The sequence below is a fragment of the Eubalaena glacialis genome, chromosome 14 (assembly GCF_028564815.1).
Source record: "Eubalaena glacialis isolate mEubGla1 chromosome 14, mEubGla1.1.hap2.+ XY, whole genome shotgun sequence".
NCBI classification, from domain to species: Eukaryota; Metazoa; Chordata; class Mammalia; order Artiodactyla; family Balaenidae; genus Eubalaena; species Eubalaena glacialis.
This window is the reverse complement of record NC_083729.1, coordinates 94,489,317-94,514,819: the sequence shown is the minus strand read 5'-3', so window position 1 is coordinate 94,514,819 and position 25,503 is coordinate 94,489,317. Positions and strand designations below refer to the sequence as shown.

At 40.7% G+C, this 25,503-nt stretch overlaps 1 protein-coding gene across 4 annotated transcripts in view; it reads right to left on the bottom strand.

Moving 5' to 3' along the window:
• Positions 1-25,503, bottom strand: part of LOC133105086 (protein-L-isoaspartate O-methyltransferase domain-containing protein 2-like) — a 79,234-nt gene that overhangs the window by 30,147 nt on the left and 23,584 nt on the right. For 3 of the 4 annotated variants that reach the window (XM_061211005.1, XM_061211006.1, XM_061211001.1), the window contains exon 2: positions 20,651-20,755. In XM_061211005.1, coding sequence (XP_061066988.1) covers positions 20,651-20,687 — 37 coding nt within the window. In that variant the 5' untranslated portion in view covers positions 20,688-20,755. Of the gene's footprint in view, positions 1-20,646; positions 20,756-25,503 lie in introns of those variants that run through there. The other variant, XM_061211003.1, reaches the window with a different exon arrangement.

Here is a 25,503-nt window from a genome sequence, read left to right as displayed (position 1 = left end):
GGGCACTTCCACTCATGGGCGTATAATTCGGGAAAACTAAAAATCAACAAGACACAGGCACCCCAAAGTTTAGGGCTGCTCTGTTTCCAAGAACCTCCACTTCGGTACACCTTAAATATCCCAGGAAACAGAAAAATGGATAAAGAAGTTGTGGTACATATGCACAATGGAATATCGCTCAGCCAGGAAATCAATGTCATAAGGCTAGTAGCAGCATGATGAGTGGATTTAGGTACGATGACTCTAAGTGAAGTAAGTCACACAGAAAAAGACACTTATCCTAAGATATCACTTATAGAGGGAATGTCAAAATCGCTACACCTGAACTGAATTACAAAACAGAACAGAGTCACACATTTAGAAAACACACTATGGCTGCTTAACGGGAAAGGTGAGGTGGGGTGATGCATAAAACAAGGGTTTGAAATTAGCTCAGATACCGTTCCACAAGCCAAATATGTAATAGACAAGACCTACTCCCTGCTCAGTGAACTGGACTCAACACCCCCTATTCACCGCCCAAGAATATATCTGACTAGTAAGAGTCTTAAAACCTATGTATTGATCGCTCTCTGGAAGTGAATCAAGAGGGTGTAAAGCGGCATAAACACAGCAGTGAAATGCAGCTAAACCCCATTTTAAAAATAGATTACTTTCAAAAAAAACCCCATAGAACAAAGACAGTAAAAGAGAGAGAAATTCTTAGAAAATCCATTCAGGGGCTCTGATGCAACCTGGATTGACCATATCTACACCCACAGCTGGATGAGACATAAGGCTGGACACTCTTGGGGCTGAGAGGATTGGTGAGGTTGGGTGAGCAAATGCAGACCCTTTAAAGTAATACTGCGTGGTACCCATGCCATGGGTCCCAAATCGCCAGGTTCAAGGGCATCTTCCTACATCGAAAACATGCATGGGAAACCCAGATGATGGTGCATCTTGTGATCGGGAATGGTTTCTAAAACGCACCTCATTTCTCCTCTCCTTGTGCTCGGGTTCGCCATTCCAGGCGCTTTACTAACAATCTCCCTACTTGGAGAATCAGCACCGTTAACCTCCTGTTTCGTACAGGTCGCAATTTGGCCTGAGGGTGAACAGGAAGAGGGGTAACCAATGAGAGACTAGCTCTAGGTGTTGGGACAGGCACAGGTCACTCTATTTTCCCATCAGGAAGAAGAATGAACCACAGGCTCAGCCTGCCCCCCGGAACCAGAATAGGGCCTGAAGCAATCCTGCGCTTTGGCGGCCAGCTCCCAAAAAAGCGAGTTGACAAATGGAACTCAGGGGCACTGCAATTCACAAACCTGCAGAGTTATAAATGATAACTCTCGTCCACAAATACATTGAGGGAAGGCAACGAAGAGGATTTGAAAGCAAGCAGAATTGCAGGAAACAGATTTCAGGAGGTAGATTCGACTCGCCTTCAAAGCACATGAAAAGCGGCAAAGCGTTGACAATGATGCCCTTGGCCAAAAAGGGCGTATGCGTGTTTTCCTGAATATAGTCAGGAAAAAACGCATACGCCCTTTTTGGCCAACCAAGCAAGCCGGAAAGGCAAATCAGCGCTACAAAGAAGTCTCGCTTCCCATCGGTCCAAAGGGCCATGCTGAAAAAAGTGTAAAAACCAGAAATGCAGGACAGGCCATGGAGACATGGGAGCCTTGCTACGCTGATGGGCGGGATGTCAATTGCCAACAGCCACTCTGGAGAAGTGTACGGTGTGTCCTGAAACATGTAATAAACACAGCTTAGAGAGCATAGGGCACTTCCACTCATGGGCGTATAATTCGGGAAAACTAAAAATCAACAAGACACAGGCACCCCAAAGTTTAGGGCTGCTCGGTTTCCAAGAACCTCCACTTCGGTACACCTTAAATATCCCAGGAAACAGAAAAATGGATAAAGAAGTTGTGGTACATATGCACAATGGAATATCGCTCAGCCAGGAAATCAATGTCATAAGGCTAGTAGCAGCATGATGAGTGGATTTAGGTACGATGACTCTAAGTGAAGTAAGTCACACAGAAAAAGACACTTATCCTAAGATATCACTTATAGAGGGAATGTCAAAATCGCTACACCTGAACTGAATTACAAAACAGAACAGAGTCACACATTTAGAAAACACACTATGGCTGCTTAACGGGAAAGGTGAGGTGGGGTGATGCATAAAACAAGGGTTTGAAATTAGCTCAGATACCGTTCCACAAGCCAAATATGTAATAGACAAGACCTACTCCCTGCTCAATGAACTGGACTCAACACACCTTAGTCACCGCCCAAGAATATATCTGACTAGTAAGAGTCTTAAAACCTATGTATTGATCTCTCTCTGGAAGTCAATCAAGAGGGTGTAAAGCGGCATAAACACAGCAGTGAAAAGCAGCTAAACCCCATTATAAAAATAAATTACTTTAAAAAAACCCATAAAACAAAGACAGTGAAAGAGAGAGAAATTCTTACAAAATCCGTTCAGGGGCTCTGATGCAACCTGGATTGACCATATCTAGACCCACAGCTGGCTGAGACATAAGGCTAGACACTCTTGGGGCTGAGAGGATTGGTGAGGTTGGGTGAGCAAACGCAGACCCTTTAAAGTAATACTGCGTGGTCCCCATCCCATGGGTCCCAAATCGCCAGGTTCAAGGGCATCTTCCTACATCGAAAACATGCATGGGAAACCCAGAAGATGGTACACCGTGTGATCGGGAAAGGTTTCTCAAACGCACCTCATTTCTCCTCTCCTTGTGCTCGGGTTCGCCATTCCAGCCGCTTTACTAACAATCTCCCTACTTGGAGAATCAGCACCATTAACCTCCTGTTTCGTACAGGTCGCAATTTGTCCTGAGGATGAACGGGAAGAGGGGGAACCAGTGAGAGACTAGCTCTAGGTGTTGGGACAGGCAGAGGTCACTCTATTTTCCCATCAGGAAGAAGAATGAACCACAGGCTCAGCCTGCCCCCCGGAACCAGAATAGGGCCTGAAGCAATCCTGCGCTTTGGCGGCCAGCTCCCAAAAAAGCGAGTTGACAAATGGAGCTCAGGGGCACTGCAATTCACAAACCTGCAGTTATAAATGATAACTCTCGTCCACAAATATATTGAGGGAAGGCAACGAAGAGGATTTGAAAGCAAGGCAGAATTGCAGGAAACAGATTTCAGGAGGTAGATTCGACTCGCCTTGAAAGCACATGAAAAGCGGCAAAGCGTTGACAATGATGCCCTTGGCCAAAAAGGGCGTATGCGTGTTTTCCTGAATATAGTCAGGAAAAAACGCATACGCCCTTTTTGGCCAACCAAGCAAGCCGGAAAGGCAAATCAGCGCTACAAAGAAGTCTCGCTTCCCATCGGTCCAAAGGGCCATGCTGAAAAAAGTGTAAAAACCAGAAATGCAGGACAGGCCATGGAGACATGGGAGCCTTGCTACGCTCATGGGCGGGATGTCAATTGCCAACAGCCACTCTGGAGAAGTGTACGGTGTGTCCTGAAACATGTAATAAACACAGCTTAGAGAGCATAGGGCACTTCCACTCATGGGCGTATAATTCGGGAAAACTAAAAATCAACAAGACACAGGCACCCCAAAGTTTAGGGCTGCTCTGTTTCCAAGAACCTCCACTTCGGTACACCTTAAATATCCCAGGAAACAGAAAAATGGATAAAGAAGTTGTGGTACATATGCACAATGGAATATCGCTCAGCCAGGAAATCAATGTCATAAGGCTAGTAGCAGCATGATGAGTGGATTTAGGTACGATGACTCTAAGTGAAGTAAGTCACACAGAAAAAGACACTTATCCTAAGATATCACTTATAGAGGGAATGTCAAAATCGCTACACCTGAACTGAATTACAAAACAGAACAGAGTCACACATTTAGAAAACACACTATGGCTGCTTAACGGGAAAGGTGAGGTGGGGTGATGCATAAAACAAGGGTTTGAAATTAGCTCAGATACCGTTCCACAAGCCAAATATGTAATAGACAAGACCTACTCCCTGCTCAGTGAACTGGACTCAACACCCCCTATTCACCGCCCAAGAATATATCTGACTAGTAAGAGTCTTAAAACCTATGTATTGATCGCTCTCTGGAAGTGAATCAAGAGGGTGTAAAGCGGCATAAACACCGCAGTGAAAAGCAGCTAAACCCCATTATAAAAATAAATTACTTTAAAAAAACCCATAAAACAAAGACAGTAAAAGAGAGAGAAATTCTTAGAAAATCCATTCAGGGGCTCTGATGCAACCTGGATTGACCATATCTACACCCACAGCTGGATGAGACATAAGGCTGGACACTCTTGGGGCTGAGAGGATTGGTGAGGTTGGGTGAGCAAATGCAGACCCTTTAAAGTAATACTGCGTGGTACCCATGCCATGGGTCCCAAATCGCCAGGTTCAAGGGCATCTTCCTACATCGAAAACATGCATGGGAAACCCAGATGATGGTGCATCTTGTGATCGGGAATGGTTTCTAAAACGCACCTCATTTCTCCTCTCCTTGTGCTCGGGTTCGCCATTCCAGGCGCTTTACTAACAATCTCCCTACTTGGAGAATCAGCACCGTTAACCTCCTGTTTCGTACAGGTCGCAATTTGGCCTGAGGGTGAACGGGAAGAGGGGTAACCAATGAGAGACTAGCTCTAGGTGTTGGGACAGGCACAGGTCACTCTATTTTCCCATCAGGAAGAAGAATGAACCACAGGCTCAGCCTGCCCCCCGGAACCAGAATAGGGCCTGAAGCAATCCTGCGCTTTGGCGGCCAGCTCCCAAAAAAGCGAGTTGACAAATGGAGCTCAGGGGCACTGCAATTCACAAACCTGCAGAGTTATAAATGATAACTCTCGTCCACAAATACATTGAGGGAAGGCAACGAAGAGGATTTGAAAGCAAGCAGAATTGCAGGAAACAGATTTCAGGAGGTAGATACGACTCGCCTTCAAAGCACATGAAAAGCGGCAAAGCGTTGACAATGATGCCCTTGGCCAAAAAGGGCGTATGCGTTTTTTCCTGAATATATTCAGCAAAAAACGCATACGCCCTTTTTGGCCAACCAAGCAAGCCGGAAAGGCAAATCAGCGCTACAAAGAAGTCTCGCTTCCCATCGGTCCAAAGGGCCATGCTGAAAAATGTGTAAAAACCAGAAATGCAGGACAGGCCATGGAGACATGGGAGCCTTGCTACGCTCATGGGCGGGATGTCAATTGCCAACAGCCACTCTGGAGAAGTGTACGGTGTGTCCTGAAACATGTAATAAACACAGCTTAGAGAGCATAGGGCACTTCCACTCATGGGCGTATAATTCGGGAAAACTAAAAATCAACAAGACACAGGCACCCCAAAGTTTAGGGCTGCTCGGTTTCCAAGAACCTCCACTTCGGTACACCTTAAATATCCCAGGAAACAGAAAAATGGATAAAGAAGTTGTGGTACATATGCACAATGGAATATCGCTCAGCCAGGAAATCAATGTCATAAGGCTAGTAGCAGCATGATGAGTGGATTTAGGTACGATGACTCTAAGTGAAGTAAGTCACACAGAAAAAGACACTTATCCTAAGATATCACTTATAGAGGGAATGTCAAAATCGCTACACCTGAACTGAATTACAAAACAGAACAGAGTCACACATTTAGAAAACACACTATGGCTGCTTAACGGGAAATGTAAAGTCGGGTGATGCATAAAACAAGGGTTTGAAATTAGCTCAGATACCGTTCCAGAAGCCAAATATGTAATAGACAAGACCTACTCCCTGCTCAATGAACTGGACTCAACACCCCTTATTCACCGCCCAAGAATATATCTGACTAGTAAGACTCTTAAAACCTATGTATTGATATCTCTCTGGAATTCACTCAAGAGTGTGTGAAGTGGCATAAACACAGCATTGAAAAGCAGCTAAACCCCATTATAAAAATAAATTACTTTAAAAAAACCCATAAAACAAAGACAGTGAAAGAGAGAGAAATTCTTACAAAATCCGTTCAGGGGCTCTGATGCAACCTGATTTGACCATATCTAGACCCACAGCTGGCTGAGACATGAGGCTGGACACTCTTGGGGCTGAGAGGATTGGTGAGGTTGGGTGAGCAAACGCAGACCCTTTAAAGTAATACTGCGTGGTACCCATGCCATAGGTCCCAAATCGGCAAGTTCAAGGGCATCTTCCTACATCGAAAACATGCATGGGAAACCCAGAAGATGGTACACCGTGTGATCGGGAAAGGTTTCTCAAACGCACCTCATTTCTCCTCTCCTTGTGCTCGGGTTCGCCATTCCAGCCGCTTTACTAACAATCTCCCTACTTGGAGAATCAGCACCGTTAACCTCCTGTTTCGTACAGGTCGCAATTTGTCCTGAGGATGAACGGGAAGAGGGGGAACCAATGAGAGAGTAGCTCTAGGTGTTGGGACAGGCACAGGTCACTCTATTTTCCCATCAGGAAGAAGAATGAACCACAGGCTCAGCCTGCCCCCCGGAACCACAATAGGGCCTGAAGCAATCCTGCGCTTTGGCGGCCAGCTCCCAAAAAAGCGAGTTGACAAATGGAGCTCAGGGGCACTGCAATTCACAAACCTGCAGAGGTATAAATGATAACTCTCATCCACAAATACATTGAGGGAAGGCAACGAAGAGGATTTGAAAGCAAGGCAGAATTGCAGGAAACAGATTTCAGGAGGTAGATTCGACTCGCCTTGAAAGCACATGAAAGCGGCAAAGCGTTGACAATGATGCCCTTGGCCAAAAAGGGCGTATGCGTTTTTTCCTGAATATATTCAGGAAAAAAAGCATACGCCCTTTTTGGCCAACCAAGCAAGCCGGAAAGGCAAATCAGCGCTACAAAGAAGTCTCGCTTCCCATCGGTCAAAAGGGCCATGCTGAAAAAAGTGTAAAAACCAGAAATGCAGGACAGGCCATGGAGACATGGGAGCCTTGCTACGCTCATGGGCGGGATGTCAATTGCCAACAGCCACTCTGGAGACGTGTACGGTGTGTCCTGAAACATGTAATAAACACAGCTTAGAGAGCATAGGGCACTTCCACTCATGGGCGTATAAATCGGGAAAACTAAAAATCAGCAAGACACAGGCACCCCAAAGTTTAGGGCTGCTCTGTTTCCAAGAACCTCCACTTTGGTACACCTTAAATATCCCAGGAAACAGAAAAATGGATAAAGAAGTTGTGGTACATATGCACAATGGAATATCGGTCAGCCAGGAAATCAATGTCATAAGGCTAGTAGCAGCATGATGAGTGGATTTAGGTACGATGACTCTAAGTGAAGTAAGTCACACAGAAAAACACTTATCCTAAGATATCACTTATAGAGGGAATGTCAAAATCGCTACACCTGAACTGAATTACAATACAGAACACAGTCACACATTTAGAAAACACACTATAGCTGCTTAACGGGAAAGGTGAGGGGGCGTGATGCATAGAACAAGGGTTTGAAATTAGCTCAGATACCGTTCCAGAAGCCAAATATGTAATAGACAAGACCTACTCCCTGCTCAATGAACTGGACTCAACACCCCTTATTCACCGCCCAAGAATATATCTGACTAGTAAGAGTCTGAAAACCTATGTATTGATCTCTCTCTGGAAGTCAATCAAGAGGGTGTAAAGCGGCATAAACACAGCAGTGAAAAGCAGCTAAACCCCATTATAAAAATAAATTACTTTTAAAAAACCCATAAAACAAAGACAGTGAAAGAGAGAGAAATTCTTACAAAATCCGTTCAGGGGCTCTGATGCAACCTGGATTGACCATATCTAGACCCACAGCTGGATGAGACATAAGGCTGGACACTCTTGGGGCTGAGAGGATTGGTGAGGTTGGGTGAGCAAACGCAGACCCTTTAAAGTAATACTGCCTGGTCCCCATGCCATGGGTCCCAAATCTCCAGGTTCAAGGGCATCTTCCTACATCGAAAACATGCATGGGAAACCCAGAAGATGGTACACCTTGTGATCGGGAAAGGTTTCTAAAACGCACCTCATTTCTCCTCTCCTTGTGCTCGGGTTCGCCATTCCAGCCGCTTTACTAACAATCTCCCTACTTGGAGAATCAGCACCGTTAACCTCCTGTTTCGTACAGGTCGCAATTTGTCCTTAGGATGAATGGGAAGAGGGGGAACCAATGAGAGACTAGCTCTAGGTGTTGGGACAGGCACAGGTCACTCTAATTTCCCATCAGGAAGAAGAATGAACCACAGGCTCAGCCTGCCCCCCGGAACCAGAATAGGGCCTGAAGCAATCCTGCGCTTTGGCGGCCAGCTCCCAAAAAAGCGAGTTGACAAATGGAGCTCAGGGGCACTGCAATTCACAAACCTGCAGAGTTATAAATGATAACTCTTGTCCACAAATATATTGAGGGAAGGCAACGAAGAGGATTTGAAAGCTAGGCAGAATTGCAGGAAACAGATTTCAGGAGGTAGATTCGACTCGCATTTGAAGCACAAGAAAAGCGGTTAAATGTCGACAATGATGCCCTTGGCCAAAAAGGGCGTATGCGTTTTTTCCTGAATATATTCAGCAAAAAACGCATACGCCCTTTTTGGCCAACCAAGCAAGCTGGAAATGCAAATCAGCACTACAAAGAAGTCTCACTTCGCATAGGTCAAAAGGGCCATGCTGAAAAAAGTGGAAAAAGCAGAAATGCAGGACAGTCCTTGGAGAAAAGGGAGCCTTGTTATGCTGATGGGCGGGATGTAAATTGCCAACAGCCACTCTGGAGAAGTGTATGGTGTGTCCTGAAACATCTAGAAAACACAGCTAGAGAGCATAGGGCACTTCCACTCAGGGACGTATAAATTGGAAAAACTAAGAATCAACAAGACACAGGCACCCCAAAGTTTAGGGCTGCTCTGTTTACAAGAACCTCGACTTAGGGACACCTTAAATATCACAGGAAAGAGAGAAATGGATAAAGAAGTTGTGGTACTATGTTTAATGGAATATCCCTCAGCCATGAAATCAATGTCATAAGGCTTGTAGCAGCATCATGAGTGGATTTAGGTACAATGGTTCTAAGTGAAATGAGTCACACAGAAAAAGAAATTTATCATAAGATACGAGTTTTAGAGGGAATGTAAAAATCGCTACATATGAACTGAATTACAAAACAGAACAGAGCCACACATTTAGAAAGCACACTTATGGCTCCTTAAGTGTAAAGGTGAGGTGGGGTGATTCATAAAACAAGGGCATGAAATTAGCTCAGATACCGTTCCATAAACCAAATATGTAATAGTGAAGACCTACTCATTGCTCAGTGAACTATACTCAACACATCCTATTCACCGGAGAAGAATATATCTGAGTAGTAATAATCTTAAAAATATTTATTGATATCTCTCTGTAAGTGAATCAAGTGGGTGTAAAGCGGCATAAACGCAGCAGTGAAAATAAGCTCAACCCCATTATAAAAATAAATATATTCAGAAAAAACGCATAAGCCCTTTTTGGCTATCCAAACAAGCGGGCAATGCTAATCAGAACTACAAAGAAGCCTCACTTCGCATTCGTCAAAAGGCCATCCTGGAAAAGTGTAAAAACCAGAAATGCAGGACAGGCCAAGGAGAAATGGGTACCTTGTTCCGCTGATAGCGGGGATGTTAATAGCCAACGGCCACTCTGGAGAAGTGTATGGTGTTTCCTAAAACATCTAAAATACAGAGCTACAGAGCATACATAAATTCCACTCTTGGGCGTATATCTTGGGAAAACCAAAAATCGACTGGACCCAAGCACACCTACGTTTAGTGCTGCTCTGTTTAGAAATGCCTCAATTTGTGTACAACTTACGTGTCCTTGGAAGGAAAAAATGGATAAAGAAGATGTGGTACTTATGTACAATGGAATATTACTCAGCAATTAAATCAATGATATAAGGCCAGTTGCAGCAACTCGTGGAGACTGAGGTACGATCATTCTAAGTGACATAAGTCCGACATAAAAAGAGACTTATCATAAGGTATCACTTATAGATAGTATCTAAAAATGGCTACACATGAACTCAGTTACAAAACAGAAACAGAGTCACACATTTAGAAAGCATACTTATGGCTGCTAAAGGAGAAAGGTGGGGTGGGGTGATGCATAAACCAGTAGGTTGAAATTAGCATAGATACAGTTCCATAAACAAAATAGGTATTCGACCGGACCTACTGTATAGCTCAAAGAGCTGGACTCAGCATACTGTTGTCACTGGAAAAGAATATATAAGACTGGTAAGAATCTGTAAAAGAATTTATTGATGTCTCTCTTTAAGTGAGTCAACTGAATAGATGTAGAGCAGCAAGAAACACAGTATTGAAAATCAGCTATACCTCATTATAAAATTAAATAACAAGAACAAAAAAAAAAGACAGTGAGAGAGAGAGAAATTCTTACAAAATTTGTTCAGGGGCTGTGATGCAACCTGGACTGACCACATCTAGATACACAGCTGGATGGGACCTAAGGCTCTACACTCTTCGGTCTGAGAGGCTTGGTGAGCATGGGACAGCAAATGCAGCCCTTTTAGAGTAATACTGCCTGGCCCCCATTCCATGGGTCCCATATCTCCAGGTGCAGGGGACCCTTCCTACAGCTAAAACATGCATGGCACATCCAGAGGATGGTACACCTTTTGATCGGGAAGAGTTTGGAAAAGTCACCTCATCTCCACGTCTCCTGGTATTCGGGTCCCCCCTCCAACTCCTTTCCTTAGAGTTTCCCCACTTTGGGAAGGCAGCACATTCAACAGCCAGTTTTGCACAGCTTGGAATTTTCCGGGTGAAGAAGGGGAATCGGGGGATGAAATGAGACACAAGACCTAGATGTTTGGACAGGCATATGCCACTCTAGTTTCCCAATCTGGAAGAAGAATTTCCCTATCCTTCAGGTGCCCCAGTAACCGGAATGGGTCTGTAGAAATCCTGCCCCTTTGTGGCTGCTTCCCTAAACAACAAGGTGAAAACCGGTGCTCAGGGGCACTGCAATTCACAGACATGCAGTGTTGTAATTGACACCTCTAATGGAGTCATTTTTTCAGCCAAGTGTTCCTAAAGGACTTGTAAGCAAGGCAGAATTTCAGGAAAGGGATTTCAAGAGGTAGTTTGCACTCGCCATTAAAGCACATGCAAAGCTGCTGAACATCGCCAATGATGCAGTTGGCCAAAAAGGTCGTATGCGTTATTCCTTAATATATTCAGGAAAAACCCTTACCCGCTTTTTGGCCAACAAAACAAGCAGGCAATGCAAATCAGTACTACAAAGAGGTATCACTTCGCACCAGTCAGAATGGCCAACCTCACAAAGTGTAAAACCTGAAATGCAGGACAGGGCGTGGAGAAAAGGGAACCCTGACAAGCTGACGGTGGGAATGTAAATTGCTAACAGCCACTCTGGAGAAGTGGATGGTGATTCCTTAAAAATCTAAAAAACAGAGCTTCAGAGCATATGGCGCTTCCACTCCTGGGCCTGTATCTTGGAAAAAACATACACTGACAGAACCCAGGCACTCCAACCTTTATGCAGCCCTGTTTACAAGAGCCTCTACTTGGAAACTACCTAAAAGTCCTTGGAAGGAAAACTGGATAAAGAAATTATGGTGCATATGTACCAGGGAATATTACTCAGCCATGAAATGAATGAAATAAGGCCATTTGCAGCCACTTGGAAGGACCTTTATACATTCATATTAAGTGTAATAAATCAGACAATGATAACTATCATATGATATTACTTATTGGTGGAATCTAAAAATTGATACAAAGGTACTATCCTACAACACAGAAACAGAGTCCCAGACTTAGAACACAAACTTATGGTTACCAAACTGGAAAGGTGTGTTGGAGGCATAAATCATGAGGTTGGAGTTAGTATATACATATTTACAGAGAGAAAACTTGTAATCAGCATGGACCTGCTGTAGAGCACTTGGAACTCTTCTCAACACCCTTTAGTAACCTCAATGGGAAAATAATTCTAAAAAGAATATATAGTCATCTCTGTATAAATGAATCATGTTGGTGTATATCAAAAACGAACACAACATGGTAAATCAACTATACTTCATTACAAATTTAAAATTAAATTACAGAAAAGAAAAATGATCACTAAATTTGTTTAGTCGCAGTGAACGTGCTAGTGTCACATCCCTGGACACAGACCCAATTTGGTCCCAAGGCTGGACGGTTGTGGGCCTGAGGACCTCGGGAGTATATGCCAGCTAATTCGCCCCTCTTGAACCTGTAATACCTGGTCCCCTCTGCATGGGATCACAATCTCCAGATCTAAGTGTGCCCTCATACTACTAAACCAACCCTCTGACACCCAAAGGATGCTGGACTCTCTGGGCCGGATGACATTTGGAAAATCACCTGCTCTCAACATATCCTGGTGTTTGGGTTCCGACCTCCAGACTTCTTCATTAGGGTCATCCCACTCTGCAAGACAGCACCCTCAGCAGGTGATTTTGCAGGGGTTTGTATTTGTTCGGGGGATGAAGGGTAAGGGGGAAGAAGGAATGGGACAGAAGCCCTTACATGTTTGGTCAGGCACATTCCACTCTAATTTAAAACACAGGAACAGGACTTGCCCTACATCTAAGGTTGTGTCAGTAACCAGACAGGGACAGTAGAAATCCTGCCGCCTTCTGTTTCCCATAACAACAACTCTAAAAACTGGACCTTATAGGCCCTTCATATTCACAATGCCTGGGGAGCTGTAAATGACAACAGCCCTCAAAATATGCCTTGGGGTAGGTAAACGAAATAGACTTCAAAACAAGGCAACCTTTCAATAACCCTTTTTCAAGGGGTAAATTTTACTCACACTGTTCAAAAAAAAAAAAGCACATATGAAGATGCTCACCATTGCTTTATGTTAGACAAATGCAAATCAGATGTACAAAGAAGTATCACCTGGAACCACTCAGAATAGCCATCATCACAATGTCTACAAACACGAAATGCTTCAGATGGTGTGAGAAAAAGAGAAACCTACTACTTATTATTATTTTTAATCTGCGTTGGGTCTTCATTGCTGCACGTGGCTTTTCTCTAGCTGCAGCAAGCGGAGGCTACTCATCGTTGTGGTACGAAGCCTTCTCTTTGCGGTGGCTTCTCTTGTTGTGGAGCACAGGCTCTAGGTACATAGGCTTCAGTAGTTGTGGCTCGTGGGCTCTAGATCACAGACTCAGTAGTTGTGGTGCACAGGCTTACTTGCTCTGTGGCATGTGAGATCTTCCCGGGCCAGGGCTCAAACCTGTGTCCCCTGAACTGGCAGGCAGATTCTTAACCACTGCGCCACCAATACTATGCTATCGGTGGCAACGCCAATGGGTAACAGCCACTATGGAGCACAGAATGGAGGTTACCAGAGTAAGGGGAGGCGGGAGGGATAAATTGGAAATTGGGATTGACATATACACACCACTATATATAAAAGAGATAACAAATAAGGGCTTACTGTATAGCACAGGGAACTCTACTCAATACTCTGTAATGACCTGTATGGGAAAGGAATCCAAAAAGGATTGGATATATGTATAACTGCTTCACTCTGCTGTGCAGCAGAAAGTAACGCAACATTGTAAATCAACCATACTCCAAAAAAATTTAAATTGAAATGAAATGAAATAAAATAAAATAAAATAGAGCTACCAGATGATCCAGCAAGTTCACTCCTGTGCGCATATCTGGAGGAAAGCATAAATCGAAAAGACACATCTTTCCCAATGTTCACTGCAACACTCTTTACAATAGCAAAGACATGGAAGCAACCGAAATGTCCATCAACATATGAATATAGGTAAAGAATATGTGATACATATATATAATGGAATATGACTCAGCCATAAAATAGAAGAAAATAATGCCAATTGCAGTAACATGGATGGACCTAGAGATGATTGTACTAAGTGAAGTAAGTCAGACAGAGTAAGACAAATATTGTATGATATCACTTCTAGGTGGAAGCTAAAAATTGATACAAATGAACTAACTTACAAAACAGAGGCAGACTCACAGACTTGGAAAACAAACTTATGGTTACCAAAGGGGAAAGGTGGGGGGTAGGGATAAATCAGGAACTTGAGGTAAACATACGAATACTACTATATATAACATAGATAAGCAACAAGGACCTACTGTATAGCACAGGGAACTCTACTCAATATTCTGGGAATACCTTTATCAGAAAAGAATCTGAAAAAGAATGAATATATGCATATGTGTAACTGAATCACTTGCTGTGCAGCTGAAATGAACACAACATTGTAAATCAACTATACTCCAATAAAATTTAAATTACAAAATAAAGAAAATCACTTATATTTCAAAAGAAAAAAAAGAATCCCCATCTATTTTTATGGCTTGATAGCTTACTTTTTTAGTGCTCAATATTATCCCATTCCCAGAATATATTAATACTGTATCATTTCATTCACCTATTGGAGGACACCTTAGTTTCATTCACATTTTGGCAATATTGAATTAGGTGCTATAAATATCCACATGCAGGTTTTCGTCTGGAAGTATGTTTTAAACTACTTTCAGTAAATATCCATGAAAACACTTGCCAGATTGTACAGTAAGGGAATGTTCAATATTATAGCAAGTGTCAATCAGACTACCAAAGTAGCTGTATTATTTTTCATTTCCACCAATAACAAATGACATTTCCTATTGTTCCACATCTCCTACAGAATTTGTTCTTGTCATTGTTCACATTTTAGCCATTCTAAGTGTTACATAGTGGTATGTAATTGTATTTTTAATTTGCTTTTTCATGGCAGCATGTAATCTGGATTATTCTTCTGTATACTCATATGCATAGTGTCTATTTTCTTTGGTGAGGTGTCCATAAAGTATATTGGTCCACATTTTATTTAGGTTGTTTTCATTTTTTTCTACCCAATCTGTATTTGTTTTATTTATTTTCGTGCCTTATTGCATTAGCAAGGACTTGGAGTAAAATATGGAAAAGGAGTCATGAAAGGGGACATCCTTGCTTTTACCTGAACTTAGTGGAAAAGCTTCATGTTTTTGACCATTAATCATGATGTAAGATAAAAGTTTCCTGTACATCTTTGTTATCAACTTGAGAAAGCTCCAGTCTATTTCTTTAACTGAGAGTTTTTATGAAGAATGGGTGTTAGATTTTTTCAAAGGTCTTCTGAATCTATTGATATGCTAATGATTGTCTTTAGGGTGTTGATATGATGGATATAATTATTTGATTTTAGAATGTTGAACCAGCCTTGCATACCTGGGATTATTCCCTCTCATTCATGATACAAAATTCTCTCAAAATATTGTTGGATTCGATTTGGTAATATTTTGTTGAGGATTTTTGCCTTGATGTTCCTGAGAGATATTGGTCAGTTTTCTTTACTATTCATATGTTCCTCTAAGTTTGGATGTTGTGGATTTAGTGACAGACATTCATTTGGGGAGATTCTCAGTCATTTTTTAAAAATATTTTCTGTTCTTTGTTATCTTTATTCTCCTCCTGCTATACCCGTTATGTATAGGTCACAGCATTTTTCATTGTTCCACAATTATTGATTACTCTGTTCTGTTGATTTCTTTCCTGCCCGTTTTCTCTTTTCTTTTGAGATTTAAAGGTTTCTCTTGATATGTCTTCAAGCTCACAGATATTTCTCCTCAGCCAGCTCTTTGACTGCTAAAACAAAATACGAGAGACTTGGTATTTTATAAACAACAGAATATTTTTGTTTTCTCATAATTGCTGAGGCTGAAAAGTTCAAGAACAAGTTACCAAGGGCTTCCCTGGTGGTGCAGTGGTTAAGAATCTGCCTACCAATAAAGGGGACAAGGGTTCGAGCCCTGGTCCGGGAAGATCCCACATGCCATGGAACAACTAAGCCTGTGCACCACAAATACTGAGCCTGTGCTCTAGAGCCCACAGGCCACAACTACTGAGCCCATGAGCCACAACTACTGAAACCCGCACGCCTAGAGCCCGTGCTCTGCAACAAGAGAAGCCACCCAATGAGAAGCCCGCGCACCGCAACAAAGACCCAACACAGCCAAAAAATTAATTAATTATCTAATTAATTAAAAAAAAAAGAGAACAAGTTGCCAGCTGACTTAGTGTCTGGAGAGAGACCAATTTCTGGTTCATAATGTGAGTCTTCTCGCTCAGCAATGAAATCATAGAATGGGCATAAGATCTTCTGTGTGCTACATTTATTAGGTCACTAATCCCATGTTTGAGGTCTCTGGCCTCATGACCTAATCACCTCCCAAAAGCCCCACCTCCTAATACCATCAATATGGGAGCTGGGTTTCAAAATTTTAAAATTAGAGGTACAAAATATTTACACCATAACAGGGACAACAGAGTTAACTGATTTTTTCTTTCATGTTAAAGGTTTGCACATTTACGTTTATTATATAATCCCAAAACCCTTGTTTGTTTTTTTTAAGATTCTTTTTCCATATACGCCAGTACAGACCATTGAGTAGAGTTCCCTGTGCTATAAAGCAGGTCTTTATCAATACTTATCTATTTTATATATAGTAGTGTGTATATGTCAGTCACAATCTCCCAATTTATCCCTTCTCCACTTATCCCCTGGTAACCATAAGTTTGTTTTCTATATCCATGACTCTATTTCTGTTGTGTAAATAAGTTCATTTGTACCTTTCATTTCTTTTTTAGATTCCTCATATAAGCAATATCATATGATATCTGTCTTTCTGTGTCTGACTTTCTTCACTTAGTATAACAATCTCTAGGTCCATCCATGTTGCTACAAAACCCTTAATTGTTAAGGATAACTCTCAATTTTTTCCAGTATCATCAGCAATTCTTTCTGGCAGACACATGATAACACTTTTTAAACAGGGATATTGAGACCAAGGCTCCTGACCTGCAAACAAACAAAACATCATTCATATAGTGAAAACTTTGCACATCAAAGGATGAAAGCACTTGGTCTAAATGCCTTTGCACCCACTGCTGACAGAGGGCAGAGGAGTTTGACTCACTAATCTTCCTTACGTGCACTTCTTCCTAATGGGATATTCCATCTAAAACTTATAAGAAGCGGGAATCCATCATGGAACACACCAATCTCTACTACAGATTCTGAAGCAGCCAAAAAAAAAAAAATGATGAATCCATCCAAAGGGTCCTGTCCACATTGTTACAACAGTTTCCCTTGCACTGTGAACCCTTTTCAAACCCTATCACTTGAACCTATTTTTATTTTTTTCAACAAAAATAATGTTAATCTGCAGTCAGACACTCCAGTAATATTACACTATCCCTTGTGCAGGTATGTAGGGATTTGAGAAGCTATGGGAGGCTATCATGAGAGGTTGCCTAGAGTAATTAGGACATTTCATTTAATGTTGGCTCTTCTGCCTAAGATGTCTGCTGTCCTCTTCTTTTTGTAGCTACTAGCATTGAGAAAGTGACCAAGATAAGGCCCTTCTCTTTTACTGCCCATGAATGCAGCTGTGATTAACCCCACAGAACTTGGTGCTTCCAGAAGCCCCTGAACCTACTGGCCCTCCATGCATGGCATGACATAGATAAGGATGGTGACGTATATCCTTGTATAGAGCATGCTATAAAATTTTCGACTCTTCCCTTCCTCATAATTCCAAAGAATAGATTTCTTTGGATTTCTGCTTAATGCTGCTGGAGTTGGTACATAAGTTGAGGGAGGTATCAGGGCACACCAAAAGAGAGGGTAACTGCACAGAAAATACAAGCAGGTACATTTCTGTGTAGTTTCAAGCAGCTTATTTGCTATATCAACCATGGTGACATGTTGACCCTTCCTCTTTCTACTAGTAGTACAACAAACATAAAGGATATTTAGGCTGCTTGTTTTATCCCCACCTCTCACAATTGATCTGCATTAACATATAGGACAATGAAGGGCCCTTTCTACCATCTTAACCAATATTTGTGAACTAGAAAATGTCCAGATTTTTCTGGGGATAATTTTCATATTCCCCAATCAGGTCTATGAAGGAATCTTACCTATTGTGTTAATGAAGTCATATCTCTGATGGCATTCCATCATCAATAAAACTGGAAAGAAATTTGAAGGGTCTTCGATTTTACCATATTTGAAATAACAATATTTTAGCCTGACACGTTTTTGGATTTTAGAAAAAAATATTTTAAATGAGACAAAAAATCATTTTTATGACACAAAAAGACAGCAATAGTTTTATATTTTTATCTGTTCCACTTGCACACAAGTGTCTCATGGGGTTATGTAAAGCACTCCTGTTGGGTGCTGTGCATGGTGCAAGTATGGGTTAAAGCTTAGGAATCTTAAGCTTCAGTCACCTGAAACATTTAAATTAGGATGCAAGCAATCCTGTCCAACATTTGAACAGAGCAAGACACTCTCTTTATTTTATTTGTCAGGTAATTAATCTGTCTTTTCGCCAAGGAGAGAAACAACTGGCATCTTCCATCAGTGTGTTGTACAAAAATCTTTGAACAGAGAGTGCAAGCAGAGGCTGATACAAGATGTGAAAAAAAAAATGAGAGACCCTTGTGGCATTTTCTCCTAACTTATTGCAATCTCCCATTTAAAATGTGGGAATAATCAATCTTCTGAGGAAAAAGGCCCAAGGAAGGTTTTTGCTTCTGTGGAATAATGGGATTGCTAAAGATTTCAGGAGGCAAGACGAATTAGTAAGAATGACCATGAGAAATCAGAGAAAAGTCAGATCCAAGGATGAAGTGATGTTTACCACTGTGAATCAATGAGAAGTAGGAGCAAATGAGAAGAAAGCTGAATACAACATTTTCTGAATAAATGTAACCTTTCAGCTGTCATAGAAAAATTAATACTCACTATGATACAACATATTTAGTTTAGAAAGTTAACTTAATTTTAAAGCTTAATAATTAGATTTATTAAAGAAACGAAAACATATTTGTGGTTTAGAATAAATAATGTGTTCTGCTACAGATAAGAAGACTACATAAATAAATAGAAATAAGACTAAAATAAATAAATAAAGAGGAAAATAACAAATTAGATGTTATTAACATTAAAAACTGACACTCATCTAAAGAAAGAGAAGGAGAGACAGAAAGAGAGAAGAACTCATATCAAGCATATATTAAAAACTCTCAAATAAGAAGTCTTCAGATGTTAAAAAAAAAGGAAGTCTTCAATAAGAAGATAATGGAATAGCAAAATGGGGAAAATATACCAAAAGATATTTCAAAAAAGAGAGTACAGAATATTAAGTAAACATATCAAAAGATGCTTGGCTTCTTAGTAGTCAATTAAATCCAAAAACGTGATACCTGGAATTATCACTCACCAACCAGAAAGTTCAAATGAAAATGACAAGTATTATCAAGTTTGACAATAATGTGTATAATCCTTGAATCTCATTCACTGCTGCTGAGGATGAAAAATCATACAAATGTTTTGAAAATATTTAGAAATATCTAAAAAGATAAACACATAAAAGCTATGACTCGAAAATTTTACTACTACATGTATACTGAACAATAATTTATACACCCACCACCAAAGCTCAAGTTCTAGAATTTATATACCAGTGCTGTTCTCAATAGACACAAACTTAAAATCACTCATATTGTAATACACATTGGAATAAATTAATTAATAGTTAAATATTTACACTATGGAATCCTATGCAACAGTGGCAATGCATGATCACAACAGGCAACCATATAGGCATATTCACAAACAACATAAAATAAAAAAGCCCAATCCAAAAGTGATTTTACTGTGCCATAACATTTATATAAAATACAAAATACAGGTAAAGTGATCTTTTTGTTAGATACCAGAACAATATTAAACCTTAAGGGGAGTCACTAGAATGGGACCAGGGGGCCTCTGAGTATCTGGCAATTTTCTGTGTCTTTATCTAGAAGCTATGTATAGAGTGTATTCAGATGCTGAATTTTCTGAAATTTGTCATTTCCTTACAAACCATGCATGTTTTTAGTTGTTTTTTATACATAACAAAAAGTAAAAAGATAGACTAGGGAAGGTAATTATATTAGCACTTTAATATCCATGCTTTTCAAGGTAGAAGTGAAAGGTATTAAATACTTGACATTGTGATAACTTCTTAAAAGTAAGGTGAAAATTTGAGATTAATAAATAAGACATACTTCTTCATATATAATCCTCAAAGAGGAGGAGTAGAAATGAGTATTATTTTTTTTCTTTAATACAGAATCGTTAAGATAGAAAATAATGAAAACAGACTAGGTTTAAAAAAGAGCACACTGGATTTCCCTGGTGGCACAGTGGGTAAGAATTTGCCTGCCAATGCAGGGAACAGGGGTTCAATCCCTGGTCTGGGAAGATCCCACATGCCACAGAGCCACTAAGCCCGTGTGCCACAACTACTGAGCCTGTGCTCTAGAGCCTGCAAGCAACAACTATTGAGCCTGCATGACACAACTACTGAAGCCCATGCACCTAGAGCCCATACTCCACAAGAAGAGAAACCACCGCAAGGAGAAGCCCGTGCACCACAACGATGAGTAACCCCTGCTTGACACAACTAGAGAAACCCTGTGCAGCAATGAAGACCCAATGCAACCAAAAATAAATAAAATTAAATCTTTTGACTTCTGAGATGACTCACTCACGTGGCTGTAGGTAAGAGGCCTCAGTTCCTTGCCACATGGATCTCTCCTTAGGGCTGCTTGAGTGTCCTCATGACATGGCAGCTGGCTTACCCCAGGATGAGTGATCTAGCAGAAACCAAAGCAGAAGTTGCAATGTCTTTTATAACTTTGGAAACTGCACTTTGTCATTTCTGCAATTTCTTATTAGTTAAACAGTTAACCCTTTTCAAGTGCAAGAAGCCACACATGTACATGAAGACTGGGGGATAATTAGGGGATAATTAGGGCCATCTTGGAGGCTGGCTACCAAAGTGGCTGACTAGCCGAAGTCTGAATTTTGTTTTCTTCACTTCTGGAGAGAAAATGGTCAGTGAATCTCATTGGTGGTCTTTGAGATGTACCAAAGCTACCTCTTGCTCTCACCCCCAGCCGTGTGGCTGACAGGGTCTTGGTGCTCCAGCCGGGAGTCAAGCCTGTGCCTCTGAGGTGGGAGATCTGAGTTCAGGACATTGGTCTACCAGAGACCTCCGGCACCTTGTAATATCAAACGGTGAAAGCTCTCCCAGAGATATCTGTCTCAACGCTAAGACCCAGCTCCACTCAGAGACCAGCAAGATCCAGTGCTGGACATCCCATGCCAAACAACTAGCAAGACAGGAATGCAGGCCCACCCATTAGCAGAGAGGCTGCCTAAAATCATAATAAGGTCACAGACACCCCAAAACACACCACCGGATGTGGACCTGTCCACCAGAAAGACAAGATCCAGACACACCCACCAGAATACAGGCACCAGTCCCCTCCACCAGAAAGCCTACACAACCCACTGAACCAACCTTAGCCACTGGGGGCAGACACCAAAAACAATGGGAACTACGAATCTGCAGCCTGCGAAAAGGAGACCCCAAACACAGTCCCCAAAGCCAAATGAGAAGACACAGAAACACACAGCAGATGAAGGAGCAAGGTAAAAACCCACCAGACCAAAAAAATGTAGAGGAAATAGGTAGTCTACCTGAAAAAGAATTCAGAGTAATGATAGTAAAGATGATCCTAAATCTTGGAACTGGAATGGAGAATAGACAGGAAACGTTTAACAAGGACCTAGAAGAACTAAAGAGCAAACAAACAATGATGAACAACACAATAAATGGAATTAAAAATTCTCTAGAAGGAAACAATAGCAGAATAACTGAGGCAGAAGAACGGATAAATGACCTGGAAGATAAAATAGTGGAAATAACTACTGCAGAGCAGAATAAAGAAAAACGAATGAAAAGAATTGAGGACAATCTGAGACACCTCTGGGACCACATTAAATGCACCAACATTCGAATATAGGGGTCCCAGAAGTAGAAGAGAAAAAGAAAGAGACTGAGAAAATATTTGAAGAGATTATAGTTGAAAACTTCCCTAATATGGGAAAGGAAATCGTTAATCAAGTCCAGGAAGTGCAGAGAGTCCCATACAAGATAAACCCAAGGAGAAACATGCCAAAACATATATTAATCAAACTATCAAAAATTAAATACAAAGAAAAAATATTAAAAGCAGCAAGGGAAAAACAACAAATAACATACAAGGGAATCCCCATAAGGTTAACAGCTGATCTTTCAGCAGAAACTCTGCAAGCCAGAAGGGACTGGCAGGACATATTTAAAGTGATGAAAGGGGAAAAGCTACAACCAAGATCACTCGAACCACCAAGGATCTCTTTCAGATTTGACAGAGAAATTAAAACCTTTACAGACAAGCAAAAGCTAAGAGAATTCAGCACCACCAAACCCGCTTTACAACAAAGGCTAAAGGAACTTCTCTGGGCAGGAAACACAAGAGAAGGAAAAGACCCACAATAACAAACCCAAAACAATTAAGAAAATGGTAATAAGAACATACATATCAATAATTACCTTAAATGTAAATGGATTAAATGCTCCAACCAAAAGACATAGACTGGCTGAATGGATCCAAAAACACGACCGGTATATATGCGGTCTACAAGAGACCCACTTCAGACCTAGGGACACATACAGACGGAAAGTGAGGGGATGGAATAAGATATTCCATGCAAATGGAAATCAAAAGAAAGCTAGAGTAGCAATTCTCATATCACACAAAAAAGACTTTAAAATAAAGACTATTACAGGAGACAAAGAAGGACACTACATAATGATCAAGGGATCAATCCAAGGAGAAGATATAACAATTGTACATATTTATGCACCCAACATAGGAGCACCTCAATACATAAGGCAAATGCTAACAGCCATGAAAGGGGAAATCGACAGTAACACAATCATAGTAGGGGACTTTAGCACCCCTCTTTCACCAATGAACAGATCATCCAAAATGAAAATAAATAAGGAAACACAAGCTTTAAATGATACATTAAACAAGATGGACTTAATTGATATTTACAGGACATTCCATCCAAAAACAACAGAATACACTTTTTCTCAAGTGCTCGTGGAACATTCTCCAGGATAGATCATATCTTGGGTCACAAATCAAGCCTTGGCAAATTTAAGAAAATTGAAATCGTATCAAGTATCTTTTCCAACCACAACGCTATGAGACTAGATATCAATTACAGGAAAAAATCTGTAAAAAAATACAAACACATGGACGCTAAACAATACACTACTTAATAACCAAGACATCACTGAAGAAATCAAAGAGGAAATAAAAAAAGTACCTAGAAACAAATGACAATGAAAACATGAAGACCCAAAACCTATGGGATGCAGCAAAAGCAGTTCTAAGAGGGAAGTTTATAGCAATACAATCCTACCTCAAGAAACAAGAAACATCTCAAATAAACAAGTTAACCTTACACCGAAAGCAATTAGAGAAAGAAAAAAAAAGACCTAAAGTCAGCAGAGGAAAGAAATCATAAAGATCAGATCAGAAATAAATGAAAAAGAAATGAAGGAAACAACAGCAAAGATCAAAAAAACTAAAAGCTGGTTCTTTGAGAAGATAAACAAAATTGATAAACCATTAGCCAGACTCATCAAGAAAAAAAAGGAGAAGACTGAAATCAATAGAATTACAAATGAAAAAGGAGAAGTAACAACTGACACTGCAGAAATACAAGGGATCATGAGAGATTACTGCAAGCAACTATATGCCAATAAAATGGACAACCTGGAAGAAATGGACAAATTCTTAGAAAAGCACAACCTTCCAAGACTGAACCAGGAAGAAATAGAAACTATAAACAAACCAATCCCAAGCACTGAAATTGAGACTGTGATTTATAATCTTCCAACAAACAAAAGCCCAGGACCAGATGGCTTCACAGGCAAATTCTATCAAACATTTAGAGAAGAGTTAACACCTATCCTTCTCAAACTCTTCCAAAATATAGCAGAGGGAGGAACTCTCACAAACTTATTCTATGAGACCACCATCTCCCTGACACCAAAACCAGACAAAGATGTCACAAAGAAAGAAAACTACAGGACAATATCACTGATGAACATAGCTGCAAAAATCCACTGCACAATACTAGCAAACAGAATCCAACAGCGCCTTAAAAGGATCATACACCATGATCAAGTGGGGTTTATCCCAGAGATGCAAGGATTCTTCAATACATGCAAATCAATGTGATACACCATATTAAAAAACTGAAGGATAAAAACCATATGGTCATCTCATTAGATGCAGAAAATGCTTCCAACAATATTAAACACCCATTTATGATAAAAACCCTCCAGAAAGTCGGCATAGAGGGAACTTTCCTCAACATAATAAAGGCCATATATGACAAACCTACAGCCAACATCGTTCTCAATGGTGAAAAAGTGAAACTATTTCCACCAAGATCAGGAACAAGACAAGGTTGCCCACTCTCACCACTATTATTCCACACAATTTTGGAATTTTTAGCTACAGCAATCAGAGAAGAAAAAGAAATAAAAGGAATCCAAATCGGAAAAGAAGAAGTTAAGCTCTCACTGTTTGCAGATGACATGATACTATACATAGAGAATCCTAAAGATGCTACCAGAAACCTACTAGAGTTAATCAATGAATCTGGTAAGGTTGCAGGATACAAAATTAATGTACAGATATCTCTTTCATTCCTATACACTAAAGATGAAAAATCTGAAAGAGAAATTAAGGAAACACTCCCATTTACCACTGCAACAAAAAGAATAAAATACCTAGGAATAAACCTACCTAAGGAGACAAAAGACGTTTACTCAACAAACTATAAGACACTGATGAAAGAAATCAAAGATGACACAAACAGATAGAGAGATATACCATGTTCTTGGATTGGAAGACTAAACATTGTGAAAATGACTCTACTACCCAAAGCAATCTACAGATTCAGTGCAATCCCTATCAAACTACCAATGGCATTTTTCAGAGAACTAGAACAAAAAAATTTCACTATTTGTATGGAAACACAAAAGACCCCGAACAGCCAAAGCAATCTTGAGAAGAAAAACAGAGCTGGAGGAATCAGGCTCCCTGACTTCAGACAATACTACAAAGCTACAGTAGTCAAGACAGTATGGTACTGGCACAAAAACAGAAATATAGATCAGTGGAACAGGAGAGAAAGCCCAGACACAAACCCATACACATATGGTCACCATACTTTTGATAAAGGAGGCAAGAATATACAATGGAGAAATCACAGCCTCTTCAATAAGTGGTGCTGGGAAAACTGGACAGCTACAGGTAGAAGAATGAAATTAGAAGACTCCCTAACACCATACACAAAAATAAACTCAAAATGGATTAAAGACCTAAATGTAAGGCCAGACACTATAAAACTCTTAGAGGAAAACATAGGCAGAACACTCTATGACATCAATCACAGCAAGATCCTTTTTGACCCACCTCCTAGAAAAATG